This window comes from Brachyhypopomus gauderio, chromosome 18 (genome assembly GCF_052324685.1).
Source record: "Brachyhypopomus gauderio isolate BG-103 chromosome 18, BGAUD_0.2, whole genome shotgun sequence".
Lineage (NCBI taxonomy): Eukaryota > Metazoa > Chordata > Actinopteri > Gymnotiformes > Hypopomidae > Brachyhypopomus > Brachyhypopomus gauderio.
In genome coordinates, this window is record NC_135228.1 from 6400945 (window position 1) to 6416843 (window position 15899).

Here is a 15899-nt window from a genome sequence, read left to right on the forward strand (position 1 = left end):
AACTGGAACAGAAGAACGAAGAAATCAGATGTTTTTAAGTTAATCGGGAAAACGTCACAAACATCGACATTTTACCTTATAAACTAGGGAGTGTTAGGGTGCGTCTTTTTAAGACGCTCATCACGCAACCGCAGCCTGCAACTCGGCACGATCAGATGGGGGAGCGTTAAAATACACCTGGTGTAGGATTACTTCATGGCTTTAACGTTAGACCTCAACATGTCTAAACTGGACTACGAAACTTTCAACACTGGAGAACATTTGCCTTAACTGTGTCTCTATAGCCACCGCTAGAGCGACAAGGACGACTTAATTAGCAGATGATTTAATAAAGCTCCCGTTACAACTAGATTTGAGCTTTAGACTGATGTACAGCACCGTTATTCAGTCCGAGAACTTCATATAAAACAAATATAGATCTTACATTGTGTAATTTTATTTTTCTTTCAAATCCTATTTGTATTTTCTTACAAATCAGTGACAAACACCGCAAAGCGCAGATATCAACAGGCCAGAGGTCTAGAGGCCGTTATCCAGCCCATGTACATATCATGTACTGTATAATACGCTCAACGCCCCCTGGTGGTTATGTTAATGAAGTGCATGCATAAAGCATTCAGAATAAAGAGCAAAGGGTTCATCACGCAAAACAGACTAGGAAGCAGCACACATGTTGTTGACGTGTTTATTTGACACACTGTTTATGAGGAGCTGGATGCTGCCACGGCCGCCCGTCGCGGTTTGGGGACAGTTCCCTCACGGAATCCGTTCCTGAAAAACACAGAAGCATACGACAGCATTAACAAATACATCAACTGATGAGCGTGGAATTAAAATTTTCTGACGGTCTTAGATGCAGTTTTACAAAAACAAAAGGGACTGATGGATGAAATGTGTCTGCAATAACTACTGAGGTTCGACACAACACCCTGATAGATGCCTTAACTGCAACACACCTTGAAATACAAAAAATAATAATAAAAAATTTTATAAGCAACAACTCAATACATGTGAAGAGCCCAAATGACCACAATTTCTTCCCCAAGACCTGCACTTCAGAAACACTCGTGTGGAAGGGCCGGCCCCAGACCGGACGCACAAACGTCATTTGCATACTGGGGCCATCTGCTACAGACAAGGTGCCAAGGCCAATCACACGGCAACCTCCAACAATGTGTGTTGTGCTGCCACACTGGAGACGCCTCAGGCATGGCTGCAGTTACCGTGGAAATGTAAGAATGTTCCGACTGAAATGCAGGACCTGGTCGAAGCCATCGGGGTCATGCGATTTAATTTCCTCCCACCATCCAATTTTGTTTCTGAAAACAAAACAATCTCCCGCTGCGCATCTGAACGCACTACGAGATCAACACCACACACCAGTCCACAAGCCAGTCTGAGCATGAACGCAAGAATCTCTCCATCTCAGAACAGATTCAGCATGGTTTTTCTTTGTCGCAAGAGACCTTTAAAGCTTTCCAAAACTTTTGGAGACAAAAACAAGAATTCACTATCCCGGCGAACTAAGCCAAGCACCTTTGTGATCAAAACCACCCGTGCGTGTCGGACACGTTGGTCCCGGACATCCTGCTCATGGAAGCAAGGCTGCATTTGTGAACTCGGATGAACGCGGGACTAAATGTGTACGTGTGTGCGCATGCTGGTGCGTGTGCTCACCTGAACCTGCGGAAGACCACCTTCATGTGCCTCATGCGGCCGGTCCCTGTGGTGCTGCGCCTCTTGGCCTTCGCACTCCAGTTGTCTGCTCACACACACACACACACAAGCAATGCATCACACACATGCGCAAAGCAGCAAGAACAGCGACTCCTGTTTACCCCGACGTCTACACGAGCTGAATTCAAAGCTCTGACATGCTCCAATCCCGTGATCCCAGTCGGCTCAAGGATTTTGCAGCAGTGAAAAGTGCCACCAGGACCAAGAGCCCATTAATAAGAGTGCAGGTAAGAGTCGGGGCCTGTGGGGGTTTGTTTTCACAATTGGTGGAGCCTCAGTCTGAGTACCAGACAGACTCAAAGGAGCGTGTGTGAAAACCGAACCCCCAGACTCATCGCATTTAGGGACGGCCAGAATTCAGGTGTTTCGTTTCACACCCGTGCAATTTGTTTACTTCAGCAAACCGGGTCACTTAAAACGCAAATAAACACCAGCAGGAAGTGAACTCCGTGCCAGTTCACAGCTCTACCAGGGCTGGTTCTAATTTCAAACTTCAACATTTCCTTTTCATGCAGGACATCAGAGCAAGAATAACCACACCTGAAACTAGCACTTCACATCAATGTCTCAAACAGGTTTTCCACGGTCCCATCGGTCCCCCTGTTCCTACCTCCGTCCTGTTATTTTAATAGTCCATTATTCTAACGATAAACACTACTGGCATTCTTCATCTCATCCCCATGTTGGATGGGGACAGCAGACACTCCACAGGTGATACTCACACTTTCTCTTGCGCTTGGCGGGGTAGCCGCACTTTCCGCACGTGGACTTCTGCAGGTGGTAGGCCTTGGAGCCGCAGCGGCGGCACAGCGTGTGCGTCTTATTGCGCCGCTTACCGAAAGACGACGTACCCTTCGTCTGGAACAAGACACGAGAGACACAACTTAACACGGGTGGGACAGAGAAACACACACGACCCCTCACTTTAACTAGCCAAGTTCAGGGTACAGCAACACACGAGCGTCTCTCAAAACCCCAAACACACCAGACCGGGTATCGTTTTTTTTAACCAAGGTTAAATAATACACGAGAGCCTTAATCAGGAGTATAAACACGTTCACACCGTTACACTGGTGTGTAGCTACCGACACTACTAGCATAGCTGCTAACGTTAGGCGGCTACTCACAAGCTATAACATTTTTTACGCAAATATTTCCAATATAGTAAATAATCAACTCCAAATACTGTTAATATGAAAAGCCGCCAGTAACCCCACGATATAAAAATGGACAAAGGCCGATGTTATAAGATTTTTTGCCTGCGAGACCACTGTCGACTCACCATCTTTCTCCTGGGGTAGAATCGAAAGAGGCCGGAAGAGGAATTGGTGTGCCACTAGAAACCGTCCGAGTTTGTTCCGGTGTAACCGTGAAATATATCCGGCAGATACAATTTGTACTTCGTAAATCGTATAAGCGTTCTCACATACAATAAATTGACTCATATTGACAATACATTATTAGTGTTAACGACAATGATAAAAAAAAAAACAGCTCCTCTAATTTTTTAATTTCTAAAAACTCCTCGCTATTTATTTGAGAACACTAGTATCTATATAACTACACAGAGATTTCATTCTATTCTTAGTAGTACTTGATGTATATAATAGAGTGAAGAATACCGTATGAGAAAAATACGGTAGAACTAACCTTTGTTGCAGTATAATCTTTATCAACAAGGGGGCGATAGTTAATTGCTGTAGTTTTATGGCAGAACACAGTCCACAGGGCTTTATGTAAGACAACTCCAATACCATCTCAAGTGTGCCAGCTATTGGTGAAGAAAGATAATTACGGACCAATTAGCACCTTATTCAATACGTTGAAGTCATTATGTGTTTTCATATTATTCCTATTTGCAGTGAGTTTCTTCTGTACCAAGAAAGCCATAATATGGAACCACTGTCATATCAACACGGTATTACTCATAACTGGATATGGCATAAGAGTGTATGAGGAAGAAATCTTTAAGTAAACAAAGCTATGATGTATTGGGGCTACCAGCGGGGTAATTGTAAAACTAGAACGGTTTGTCCCTGTAGCGTTTGTGGATGATGTACCTTTAGGGATAGTGTGCAGGGGTGAAACCCGTGTGATCACGGGGCTCTTCAGAAACATCCACAAATGACCAGACGCATGGTTTCTATTGGCAGACCAGTAGCACATCTGTCTGATGTTATCCATGAAGAGCAGAAACTACTTGTAAACACTGAAGACCACACCACAAAATAAGAGCACACTGCTTTCTCATGTAAGCGCGTGTGTGTGTGTAGGTGTATGTATGTTTGTGTGTGTGTATGTGTGTGTGTGTGACAGCAGGGCATGTTTTAGAGAAGCAGGATGCTGCTTACACAAACTAAAGCAAAGCATGTAAAGTCCACACACAGCCAAACATACAGCTACAAATGTGCACACGCACACACACACACACACACACACACACACACACACACACACACACACACACACACACACACACACACACACACACACACACACACACACACACACACACTCCTAGTAAAATTACACACTTTCACATATACACACACAGACAGTCCTCAATAAAACAGCAAGCCACATATCCACAGTTACATAAATGCATACTAAGTGTTTGGCTTTGTTGTGTGCTGAGGTAAATATGATAAACACACATACACTTATTCTGAAACAAATACCTCACCATTTGAAAACGCCATTAGAGTATGTGTACATCTAAGGGGCCCTAGATTGCTTGTGTGTCTGTGTGTATGTGTGTGTGCATGTGTGCGGATATGCATGCGTGGGTGCGTGTGTGTGTGTGTGTGTGCGCACACCTGCGTGCATGGGTGCGTATGTGGTGTGTGTTCATGGGTGGGTGGAAACGGTTTATGTTTCTGAAGCCAGATGTGCCCAGACTGCCGGGTTTGCAGTTCACAGGGGAGGCAGGTTGAATGAGAACCAAAACAACACTCATCCAGAACAATGAGACATTTTCACAGAAATGTTTTTCAAGTTGGCTTCTGACATTATAACTGTATCATTTATATAAAACTCGTGAATCTTTTCTAGTGCTTGGAATAGATTCATGTTCAACATTTAGATTTAAAACAGTAAGTAACCTGTCAGACGGACAAGAGATAGCTATGGCATTCTCATCAAAATGGTCTGGTAGTAATTTTCCAGTCTTCAGAACCTACATGATACTTTTTACACTGGTCATTTTCACATGAGCAATGTGAACAGCCTCTAAAACCTCAGAGTCTTGTACTGCTATAGCTTACGATGTGTGATTTAGTTTATACTTTAGTTTGTTGTTGCCATAACTTAGTAGCTGGACACTGCTGACCTTTAAACTTTAGAAATAGTTTTTAAATAGTTTTTTTTTATTATTAATACTTAAAAGCACTTTGTGTTGCATGTATTTATGAAATGTGCTATACAAATATAAAAAGACTTTTCTTCTTCTTCTACTTCTTCTTCTTCTTCTTCTTCTTATTATTATTATTATTATTATTATTATTAATATGGATAGGTACCCAGTGTATCTGGATCTGAACTGGGGTTGCTTATTGTTTTTTATTAAATGAGCAAGATTTCTAGTAAGTGAACAATAACTCTTCCTACTCTTTATTATAATCTTATTTATCCATATCTTTCATACTTGTCACGTTGAGGACCCCGGCCCCTCCCTTTTGGGCGTGTGTCAACGTTGTCCACGTGCTTTGTCTGCGTCAGTGGATCTCCGTGGTTGGGGTTTTGTCATGTGATTAATAAGTCTCACCTGTGAATCGTCTCGTAATCACGTGGGGCTAATGTGGTTTGTCTATATAATGTGCGCTCGCGCAGTGTCCTGTGCTCGTCGTTGTCTATGGTTTACACGTTGTTGTGATTGAGTCCATGTTCTTCGTGTGCTTTGTGCGCTTTATTTGTAAATAAAGTACCGTGACGTCAGTAGACAAGGATTCCCGTGTCTCGTCCTTCGTCCAGCCCCGAGCGTCACAGAACGACGAGCCATCAGAGACACCCTAACCATGCCAGGCTATGCCACCCGGCCGAAGAAGGCACAGCGCCCCAGCAAGCGGCGTCACCGCGCTTCTTCCTCCCCCCCGCGCCACGAAGCCCCGCACCAGGAGAACACGCCCACGCTGGAACAGCTTGAGCAGGACCCCGTGTGCGCTCAACAACTGGCCGCGGCTCGGGGGCTCGACAGCAGGGACCCCGAGACAGCGAAAATGTTCCGTGAGGGGGCGGTGCGTCTATGGTGGCAGCTACACCCTTCGCCTTCCCGCGCCCCCTCGCCTCTGCGGGTGGGTTCCTGTGTTATAGGTGCCACCCCAGAGAGCGAGTTCGGGTCAGAAGACTCGGAGGAGGAGGTAGAGGACTACCCCCCGTCTCTAGACGACGCCTCCACCATTGACTATGGTGGAGAAGGGGAGGAGGACTACCCTCCGTCGGTGAGCGAGGACACCACCATCGACTACGGCGAAGAAGAAGAAGAGGAGTCGGAGGAGGAGGATTACCTCCCTCCGCCCGTAGGTCCCTCTGCCACCGTAGGGAAAGGCGGGGAGGAAGACCCCGATGAAGACGATGGGGAGGGGGAATACGGGGATTACCCTCCGTCCGAGGGCTCGTATGCCGAGGAGGAAGAGGAGAGCCCTCCCCCCTCGGAACTGTCGGCCGAGAAGGCTAAAGGGAGGCGGACCCCGTCCTCTAATCGCTCTGAAGGAGAGAGCATGGACTGCTCCCGGGGTGGCAGCCCGGAGCAGCCCATGAACTGGAGCCAGGACAGTGAGGCGACGGACATGGAAGTGGAAGCGCCCACTGTCAACTCCAGAGGAGGGTCGTGGAGCGAGATGGACTGCCCATACGACCAGCTGGGGGGAGAGTTCGCCAGCCGTGCTGCACCGGGCACGTCCGCCAGCCGCGCTGCACCGGGCACGTCCGCCAGCCGCACTGCGCCCGGTGGAGGGTATTCAGCAGGGGCAAGAGGAACACCGCCCACCACAGCGCCTGCAGCACCAGTAGCTCCCGGTCTCTCTCCCCTACTCGCCCTTCTCCTGGCGCGCAGCCTGGCGCCTATGTCGTGTGTGTGTGTTCCTGTTATAATATGTTATAATATTTTATATGTTATATGTTATAATATGTTTTTGATTCATGGTAGAGGCTTTATGTCACGCTCGAGGGAGGAGGCACGACGAGCGAGGACACAAAACACAAACACTGGCACGAAACTTTAGACAAAGACGAGCACAAGACACTGCGCGAACGCACATTAAATAGGTGAATTACACAGACCCACGTGACCTCGAGACAAGGCACAGGTGCGACTACGAACACGCTCACAAACAACCCACACCCACGGAAGTACATACATGGACATAACAGCACGCAGACAACGTAGCGGCACGCCCACAGGGAAGGGTCCGGGACTGTCACCGTAACACTTTATATAAGCTCACATTAGATTTTAGTTTCTACCTGCACTGTATGTTATGTTATTTACATTTTGTGTGTTTTATATTGTGCAAAAATCTAACAGTAAGTAAAGTAGGGACTCTCAACTACCAGTAAACTAGTCCATCTACTCGTATAGAGCTCATTTAAAACTGATTACCATACAGTCCTACTGTGTCAACATTATTCAGACTGAGATCTCAGATAGGCTGGACTGCCTGAGAGGGAACTGATAACACTGTTTTTAAAACGTCTGCCATTTTGTTCTGGTTCTGCTTGTCAAGATGTAAGCTTAAACAGCAATCTGAAGTCTGAACAGGAACAAATGTCTGGGAATCTGCACAATTTCCTGAATATTTACTTCAGTCCCTGTGAAAGTCATTAAAACACACATGCATGATGTTTCACATTAATATCTTTGACTGGTATTTTCATTGACTTTTATATAGCTAAATAAAGCTAAGACTATGCCTAAATCTCACTCTGACCTCTTTTTTAATGACAGGCAGGGATTTTTGAATCTTCAGGCATAGTTTCAATACTCATGCATGGTTTGAATGTTCAAGCATTGTTTGAATGTTCAGGCATTGATTGAATATTCAGGCATTGGTGGTCATGAATCCATTACTAAAGCGTGCTATACGCCCACGTCTGTGAGCCCTGATTCTACCAGTCAAGACACAGACCGAGAAAATACAGGTTTGAGGCTTAACAGGGCAGCAGGGTTGTATTATGGTTATATTATTATTATGTTAATATTATGGTTATATTATCAATCAATCAAAGTTTATTTATATAGCGCTTTCCACAACACATGTTGTCACAAAGCGCTTTACAGGATTTAAAAGGTTAACAATACTATGGGTCCAGAACCCTAATGAGCAAGCCAAAGGCGACAGTGGCGAGGAAAAACTCCCTATGATGGTGGGGAATAGGAAGAAACCTTGGGAGAACCAAGACTCAAAAGGGAACCCATCCTCCATTGGGCGGCCCGTTAACACAGATTACACTAAATACTGACAAATACACAAGTCACACACAAATCACACAATCAGACTAAGTAAAGGTAAAAATGAAAGTTCTGGGTTTTGATATTGTCACTGTAAATGTCTGTTGATGAATGCCAGGCTTTCATTCCGTGTCGGGGCAGCGATGCTGGTATTGTAGGCTCCGACTGCAATATTACTCTCCAGGTGAACCTCGGAGAAAAGATACGAGATGTAGTAAATATGTAACAGATTATAGTTATATTATGGTTATATTATGGTTATGTTAAGGTTATGTTATGGCTATATTATTTACTTGTCTCTTGGGCTTGCCTTGCAAAGTGGTTGTCAAGTCAAATCGTTTGGGTGGGATTGAATGCATCAAAACTGCCTTGTTTTATAACACATAGCTATAGAGATTAGGTTGAGGAACAGTGGAGAATTCCTTCAAACAAACCTCTACACTCTTTGATATGTTACAAACTCACCAAACGAACATTTAGCTCTAAATGCCTGGACGTTTGAAAGCGGCCTGGGTCACGTCACACGGCTTCAGAAGCACCTTGCTGACAGACCTCCACCCAAACACACAGAAAAGGTCCACGTCCTGTACAGCGATATCTGTCAGCTTCTGCATTTAGCACTGAAGTCTACTGCGAGCACCCCTGTGTGGGTTTTCATTATACACACGTCCCATTCAGTTCTTGGTTCCACTGCCTTGTCTTTATGAAATACGTTAGATCAGCGCCTTTTGCCAGCTATGAATTTGGCCTTCTAATAATTAATCTAGTACTGAAAGAGCACCTGATCCTAGATCAGTGTTTATACTCTAATAAATCTGTGGTTTCCTCATTCCATTGTTAAAGTACAGCCATTACAAACAGCAACACTACGTCTTACACATTCTGTTATTTTCCTTTATTATTCCAGGATCTTTTTTTTAAGTTGGTCATTCAGCCTCCTTTGTAACTTTCTGGCAATGTTAGTAGCACGATGACTCGTGAATTCTTTCACAAGAGAGGTGCAGCACAAAGCATTTTAAGTAGGACTCAAGATGGTGTCTGTGAAATCTGTGCAAACCAATCGGTGGATATCAGATGGCTGGACCTGGTGTGGGCTTGTGCAGTGTTTGATTATGACGGTACACAATGAAGGTTGTTGAATACTGATGCCGTAATGTTTAGGTAATGTGGTGAGCTTGTGTGTGTGTGTGTGTGTGTGTGTATGCACATGTGGGTTTGTCACTGGACCAGGGATTTGCCGGGTCACATGACTAATCTACTCCACTGCCTCAAGCGGCTTTGTTCTTTTTCCATCACACCTTCCAAACACATGGTGCACTGTGTGTGTGTGTGTGTGTGTGTGTGTGTGTGTGTGTGTGTATGTGTGTATGTGTGTGTGTGTGTGTGTTCATTTGAATGAGATAGACAGTCAGAAAGAGGAACTGACTACCCAGGTAATTGGTTCCATGTGAGCTATTACTCATTAATCTGTTCTGTTTCTTTCATATACACATGTAGCCCCTCTCTCTCTCTCTCACACACACACACACACACACACACACACACACACACACACACACACACACACACACACACACACACACAGATCTACAGATGAGGATTTGGAGTGGGAAGTGTGGCTGTAGCTGGATGCAGAGAGGAATGAAGCTGCTCTAATCACCTGCTATTCCATCACACAACCACAAACATATGCTAATACTGAAATGCAACGCGACTGTTAGCATGCAGGCAAAAGAGAAATGGCTCACTTTTATTGGCGTGGGTGTTTACGTCTCAGGGTTTCTGTTTTGTTTCTAGCTGTGCACATCAGGAACTGAAATGGTACTGAGCACCAATCACAAACGTTTACATGAGAGCATTAAAGTGTGGATAGGCCATCTGAAGTGGAGCTCACTCAGGTTGATGAGAGGAACCTCATACTGGTGGGTCTTTCTTTACTTAATTTGTCATTTATAAGCTGGAGTCAACTCAATATGGAGGGAGGGAGGGAGGGAGGGTGAGTGAGTGAGTGAGTGAGTGAGTGAGTGAGTGAGTGAGTGAGTGAGTGAGTGAGTGAGTGAGTGAGTATGTTTGGTTTAGGGCTCTTATCAGGTCGGTAGGTCTTGTCAGTCCAAGCGGACAGTGACGACCCACTGAAAAAGTCATCAAACAAAACCAGCTTGAACTCTTTCAGAGTAGGGCTAGCCTTCTACTGCCCCGGATCAAGGCAGCGGTAACTCTGCTGCCCCAGAGCAGGGCGCGATAGACCCATTTAATGGTTCACTTCCCCTGGGGAATGCTAGCACAGGTCAGGACTGGGTCTGCTGCCCTACAGCAGCTGAGAGTGTGCAAACCCACTGCCCTCCTGCCAGGGCTCTCTGAGTGCTTACAGATCCCTGAACACGTCCCATTTAACGCACTGTTAAAATCACCACTACAGAGGCACAGAAGCGCATGCTGGAGTCATCACACACACACACACACACACACACACACACACACACACACACACACACACACACACACACACACACACACACACACACTGTCAGGGTGCCATATCCAGCACACATGAAGTCTGACTATTCAAACAAGCACAGATGCATACATGTGACCTAATATCACATATCAAACATACCGTATATTATATACTTTCACTCTCTCTCTGTCTGTGTCTCTCTTGCTCACACCACACACACACACCACACACACACATATGTAAAAATCATTAGGAGGGTATTCTTACTCTAAGCTGACAGCATCCCAGTACACCATTATACTGTGGGAACAAAAGGACACTGTGTGTGTGTGTGTGAGTGTGTGTGTGTGTGTGTGTGTGTGTGTGTATGTGTGTGTGTGTGTCTCATTTTCCTGCCATTCTACTGACAGTTTCAACACAGCCAGACATCCAAAGACAGACTGTTCCTTCACTTTTAACACACACACGCACACACACACACACACACACACACACACACACACACACACACACACACACACACACACACACACACACACACACACACACATACACACACACAGACACACCAGCACACACAGAGAATCAGAATTCCGGCCCACCTGGGTCTAGACGTACCCACAGTGCCTTGGACGATTGTAATGACAGAGCAGACTCTGCTAAAGACTATAATTTCAGAAAACACACACACACACACTCTCTTCAGCCTCTGATCAAGGAATAGGCTGCTGGGATTATGTCATTAACCACTGTAACGAGAGCAGACGGATGGTCCTAACGTTCTAGCTATCCGAGTATGTGTTGCACTTTACAGTCTTTATTACCGCACCAAAGCAACGAGGTGAGAGTTGAGAACGTGATCAACAGGCCTCTTGTCCAGCAGTCCTCACGGACATGGAGACCTCACAGCTCCTCCGGCACTTTGAGCAGCTCTCTGTCAATTCATGTGAATGACCAGAATCGCCAGAAAACCACCAAGATGAAGAAGGAAGACAGACAGCTGGAACTCGCTCCCCACATTCCCCCCGGACAGCATCCGGAGAACCGTCTGCCTCTCCCCCGATAACAGACGCTCTCATCAGAACACGTAACCACCCTTTCCACCAATGATGTCGTCAACTACTGCAATGCACGATTTAAGTTATCCCAGTGGCTGAATTAGAGCTTTTTGGCTATTCCGGGGTTTGCTTGACTGAATTTTTTGTACACTAGATCACAGCAATTTATTTTGATTTATTACCGAACAATCTGACAGAACATTACAGCAACACTCAATCTAATATTTTATCACCAAATCCTGCCATAGTAGAAGTATATTTAAACGCCTGTCAATTACAAAGTAAAGAAAATAAATGAAATCATGAGAACATAACGAAAGGTGACGGGGGAATAGAGAGAAAGAGAGAGAGATGATAAAAAGAGAGACAAATGGGAAACAAATGCACTATCATAAAATGCACCAATAAGGTCGCAGACGTGTCTCAAGGCAGCCAATTAGATGCCACCGCTCCTGGCCCCGCCTACACAGCATGGGGCTGTCTGTTAAACTCATAATCCCACCCACAACAGCTGTTGTAATGTGATGGACACCTTGTTACTTCACTCTTTTACACCCCCACACACATACTCATACACCCACATACCATTAAATACACACAGAGGCAGACATAACTCTCTTTCTCCTTAGACATACTGAGAGAACTTTGAAAGAAAGCAAAACTTCAGAACACACACCCGGTTTACAGGGAGAGTTAGGTCATAGGATATACACTTAAACCAGTCATACTTAAACCAGTGAATATATCCTAATCAAGCTGACAGACTTCACAAGAACAATTCACACACAGAGACCGGCACGTTTGAGTGCGTGTAAAGGATGAAAAGGATGTTTCTTGCAACCGTGCTTCTGTTCCTGAGCCTAAACTTACATGCGGACGCTCAGTCAACTGGTGAGTACAACTTATGCGATGCCTTATAATGCATCCTGACACTGTACTTTACCTTTAGTGCTGCGTTAGCATCTCAGACACACAGCTGTCCTTCAGTCTCTTTCGTTCGTTCTGTGCTGTATAAGCGCTCACTCCATTTTACTGTCTTTCTTTCTTTGATATTTTTCCTTCTATCTCTTCCTCTCTGTTTATTTACCTTTTACATGTGTTATGATGGTCTGTAGTCTTGACTTCTTTAGCTGATGGGGATTTAAGAAGCTTATAATTATTTAACTCATATAAGCCCATATATAAGCCCAACTCTAGTAAATACTGGCACTGGTAACTGGTTGCTGGTAATTGGTGGCATGCATATTTGTGAGCTTTCTGTGTGTATACATGTGTTTAAAGGAGTGAAAAAGACAGACTGTGTGTATGTGTGTGTGTTTGAGTGTATGTGTGTGCGTGAGTGAGAGAGTGTGTGTGAGTGAGTGAGAGAGAGAGAGAGATTTTGTGTACATATTACCATTGCTTAGTGTAGGTTCCTGCTAATCAGTCGTGCTAAAGTCATCACACAATCAAATGATTACATTATATTCAAAACAACACAAATGCTGACATAAGTCTATCCTTGAACTCTCTCTCACACACGCGCACACACACACACACACACACACACACACACACACACACACACACACACACACACACACACACACAGTCTACCTAGTAAATACATACTGGTCCAATAATTCAGCTGCATTGTATTACTATTATTATTACTATTATAGTTGTGTGTGCATGCAAGTGTGCTATCATTAGACTGTAAAAAAAGTCTAATGCAACATAAATAAGATATTTGTTTTAATTTCACCCTTATTTTATAGTCATGTGGGTTTGAACTGCAACGCACACCCGTACATGCTCACACACAACGGAGGCACATATGTTAGCAATCACTAACTGTCTGCATGCAAACAACCTTCAGTGTACCAGCTCAAACCAGAACAGAGCCGCGATTGGTCAGAGAAGCTGGTGGAGAGCTCTGATTGGTTAAAAGTGGTTGACCTCAAGCTTCTGCTGTCCATCATTCATGCCTCAAGATAGAAGGATGAAACAAAAAGAGAAGAGGAGAACAGGAGAAGAGGGAGATGCAAAGAAAAGCTAAAAGAAATCCCTCTAGGGGCCGGAGTGGTTTGTTCGTTTAGATTTTAGAGGTCCTGAGTCGTGAATAATTATATACTCAGTACAGAGTGTGTTACTTCAGGCTCAGGGTGGTTTGGTCATTGGCTCTTAGATCCAAGCGGGCCAGACACACTAAAGCATTTGAATCCAAATTGCCTGAATCTTTCAGTATTCTCCAAAAGCTTTTAAAAAGTGAATTCTGAGAAGTGCTTTCAAACTGTATGTTAAGCAACAGAAAACAGTTCTGGACATCACAGTAGTCCAGGGGACACCCAAAAAAGGCGTTCCTTTTTTTATTATTACAGTGGCTGGACCAACAGTAGTCAGCCAACAGACACGCCGACGTTGGCAGCCGCTTTAGTGCGTTCAGGAAACTGACATTTCAGACTCCGCAGTAACACACAGGTGGGGATCTGTGAGAAAAGGGCTGGAAAAAGCAGGGGCCCCCAGGGGCCGGGCTTCGGGTCGCTTTCCCGCCTGCAACCTCCTGGGCCGGTCCGGGTGATGCAGAGTCCAGGAGGAGGATGCTGTTGCCGACCTACGCGCACCTTTTAACAGGCTACAGAATCACTGGCTTGTTCTGCTAATGGCCAGCGGCCATCGCCATAACAACTAACATCTGTATTTGCAGTCTTGGCCAATGACATCAGCGCTACTGAATCGGACCCGGAGCCTACCTCAGGAAATCTTAAATGGCAACATATCACAGGACGATCTGAATTCGAAACATCTAGACGTAGACTGGAGATGGGGCAGATCGATTCAGTCCGCGGTTCTCACATTCAGTTCTCCCAGACCACTTTCATATTTCCCAGAAATAAGTGTCTTCAAAATGAATTTTTACAAGAAAACGAATAAAAATTCCCCCGTTTACCACTGCTTTACATTTTTCCTGCCGAATCTTATTTGAATGACGGCAAATGAACTTTATTTGTTTCATTTTTTATTACTATTTTTATTGCTATGCTATTAATCATTTTACGTTTCCCTGTATTCTATGCTCCGCTGTGCTCCTGTTGATGGTGCCGACTGGCTGTCTGCAGGTTTAAGACCGGCGTACCTGGTATCTAGTAGCAAAAAACCCCCCAAATGAGGTTTCAGACCACGTAGCAGCTACATGAAGCTCTGCCCGAAGGCCATGTGAATTTTTATGAGCAAACAGCAGCCATTAGTTTCAGTTTGCTATGACTTCACCCTAGAAAACCTCGACTCTGATCTTCCAGCCGCGGTTTTCGGCGAGACACTAGCGGAGACGTCATCTCGTCGTCGAAGAGGAGAGCATGCCGGTCTGACACACGTGTCTTTCGCTCCCGCAGTGTACAACCTGCTGACGTCTCCCGACTGCCTGCCGGATCTCCTGGGGGGGGCGCTGGCGGAGCAGGGGGTGACCGAGCTCTTCCTGCTGGCCACGTTCCGCCTGCAGCCTCGCAGCGGGGGTGCCGTCTTCGTCCTCTACGACCCCCGAGACAACACCAAGTACTTCGAGTTCGTCGTGATGGGGAAGATCAACAAGGGTGAGGAGGCGTCCCAGCCAGGGCTCGGAAAAAACACCGCCATGTTGGAGGATGTTTTTTACCCTTTTACTCTTTCTCTCTCTCTCTTTCTCTCTTTCTCTCTCTCTCTCTCTCTCTCTCTCTCTTTCCCTCTCTCTCTGTAGCTACACTGCGTTACCTGCGCAGCGATCGCAGGATGGCCACAGTCACCTTCAACAACCTCAAAATGGCGGACGGAGAGAAGCACCGCCTCCTTATCCACCTGAAGGGCCTGGAGGTGCCTGGGCAGGGGGCGTTCCCACCTGGGCAGGGTGAGCTGCCCGCACCAGGGCTGGAGTTGTATCTGGACTGCCGATTGGTGGAAACGCTGAGAGATTTGCCAGCAGTGTTCAATGGGATCGACAGCAACCAGGGGGTGGAGCTTAAAACCATGCAGGGAAAGGCTCAGGTAAGTCCACACACACACACACACACACACACACACACACACACACACACACACACACACACACACACACTAATAGACCATCACCATCTGCCTTGTTTGGTAGGAGGAGCTAGAGGAGCTGAAGCTGGCCTATGGTGATACGCTGGAGAATGTTTTATCACTGCAGAACTGCCACGCCCACCAAAGTGACTCCGTCCAGGCACTC

General features: G+C 45.6%; 2 protein-coding genes across 3 annotated transcripts in view; one reads left to right on the forward strand and one right to left on the reverse strand.

Annotated features, from left to right (window-relative positions):
- Positions 1–671: 671 nt before the first annotated feature.
- rpl37 (ribosomal protein L37) lies at positions 672–3100 on the reverse strand. Its single transcript, XM_076980864.1, has 4 exons — positions 3020–3100; positions 2460–2595; positions 1678–1762; positions 672–771 (listed from the first exon to the last, which is right to left on the reverse strand). Exons 1-4 carry the CDS (start codon positions 3020–3022, stop codon positions 702–704), a joined length of 294 nt encoding a protein of 97 aa, XP_076836979.1. The 5' UTR covers positions 3023–3100; the 3' UTR covers positions 672–701.
- A 9116-nt stretch (positions 3101–12216) lies between these two features.
- The window catches only part of thbs4b (thrombospondin 4b), a 14886-nt gene continuing 11203 nt past the window's right edge, over positions 12217–15899 (forward strand). For both annotated transcript variants that reach the window (XM_076979538.1, XM_076979539.1), the window contains exons 1-4: positions 12217–12589; positions 15070–15267; positions 15411–15694; positions 15798–15899. The exon at positions 15798–15899 is cut by the window's right edge and continues 1 nt beyond it. In XM_076979538.1, coding sequence (XP_076835653.1) covers positions 12517–12589; positions 15070–15267; positions 15411–15694; positions 15798–15899 — 657 coding nt within the window. In that variant the 5' untranslated portion in view covers positions 12217–12516. The remainder of the gene's footprint in view (positions 12590–15069; positions 15268–15410; positions 15695–15797) is intronic.

Bases quoted from the DNA above. Each gene is read 5' to 3' on its own strand.
- rpl37 (XM_076980864.1), bottom strand. The intron at 1,763-2,459 runs GTGAGTATCACC...GTGTGTGAGCAG, and splicing joins CGCCAAGCGCAAGAGAAAGT to ACAACTGGAGTGCGAAGGCC. The intron at 772-1,677 runs GTGAGCACACGC...TGTGTTTTTCAG, and splicing joins GTGGTCTTCCGCAGGTTCAG to GAACGGATTCCGTGAGGGAA.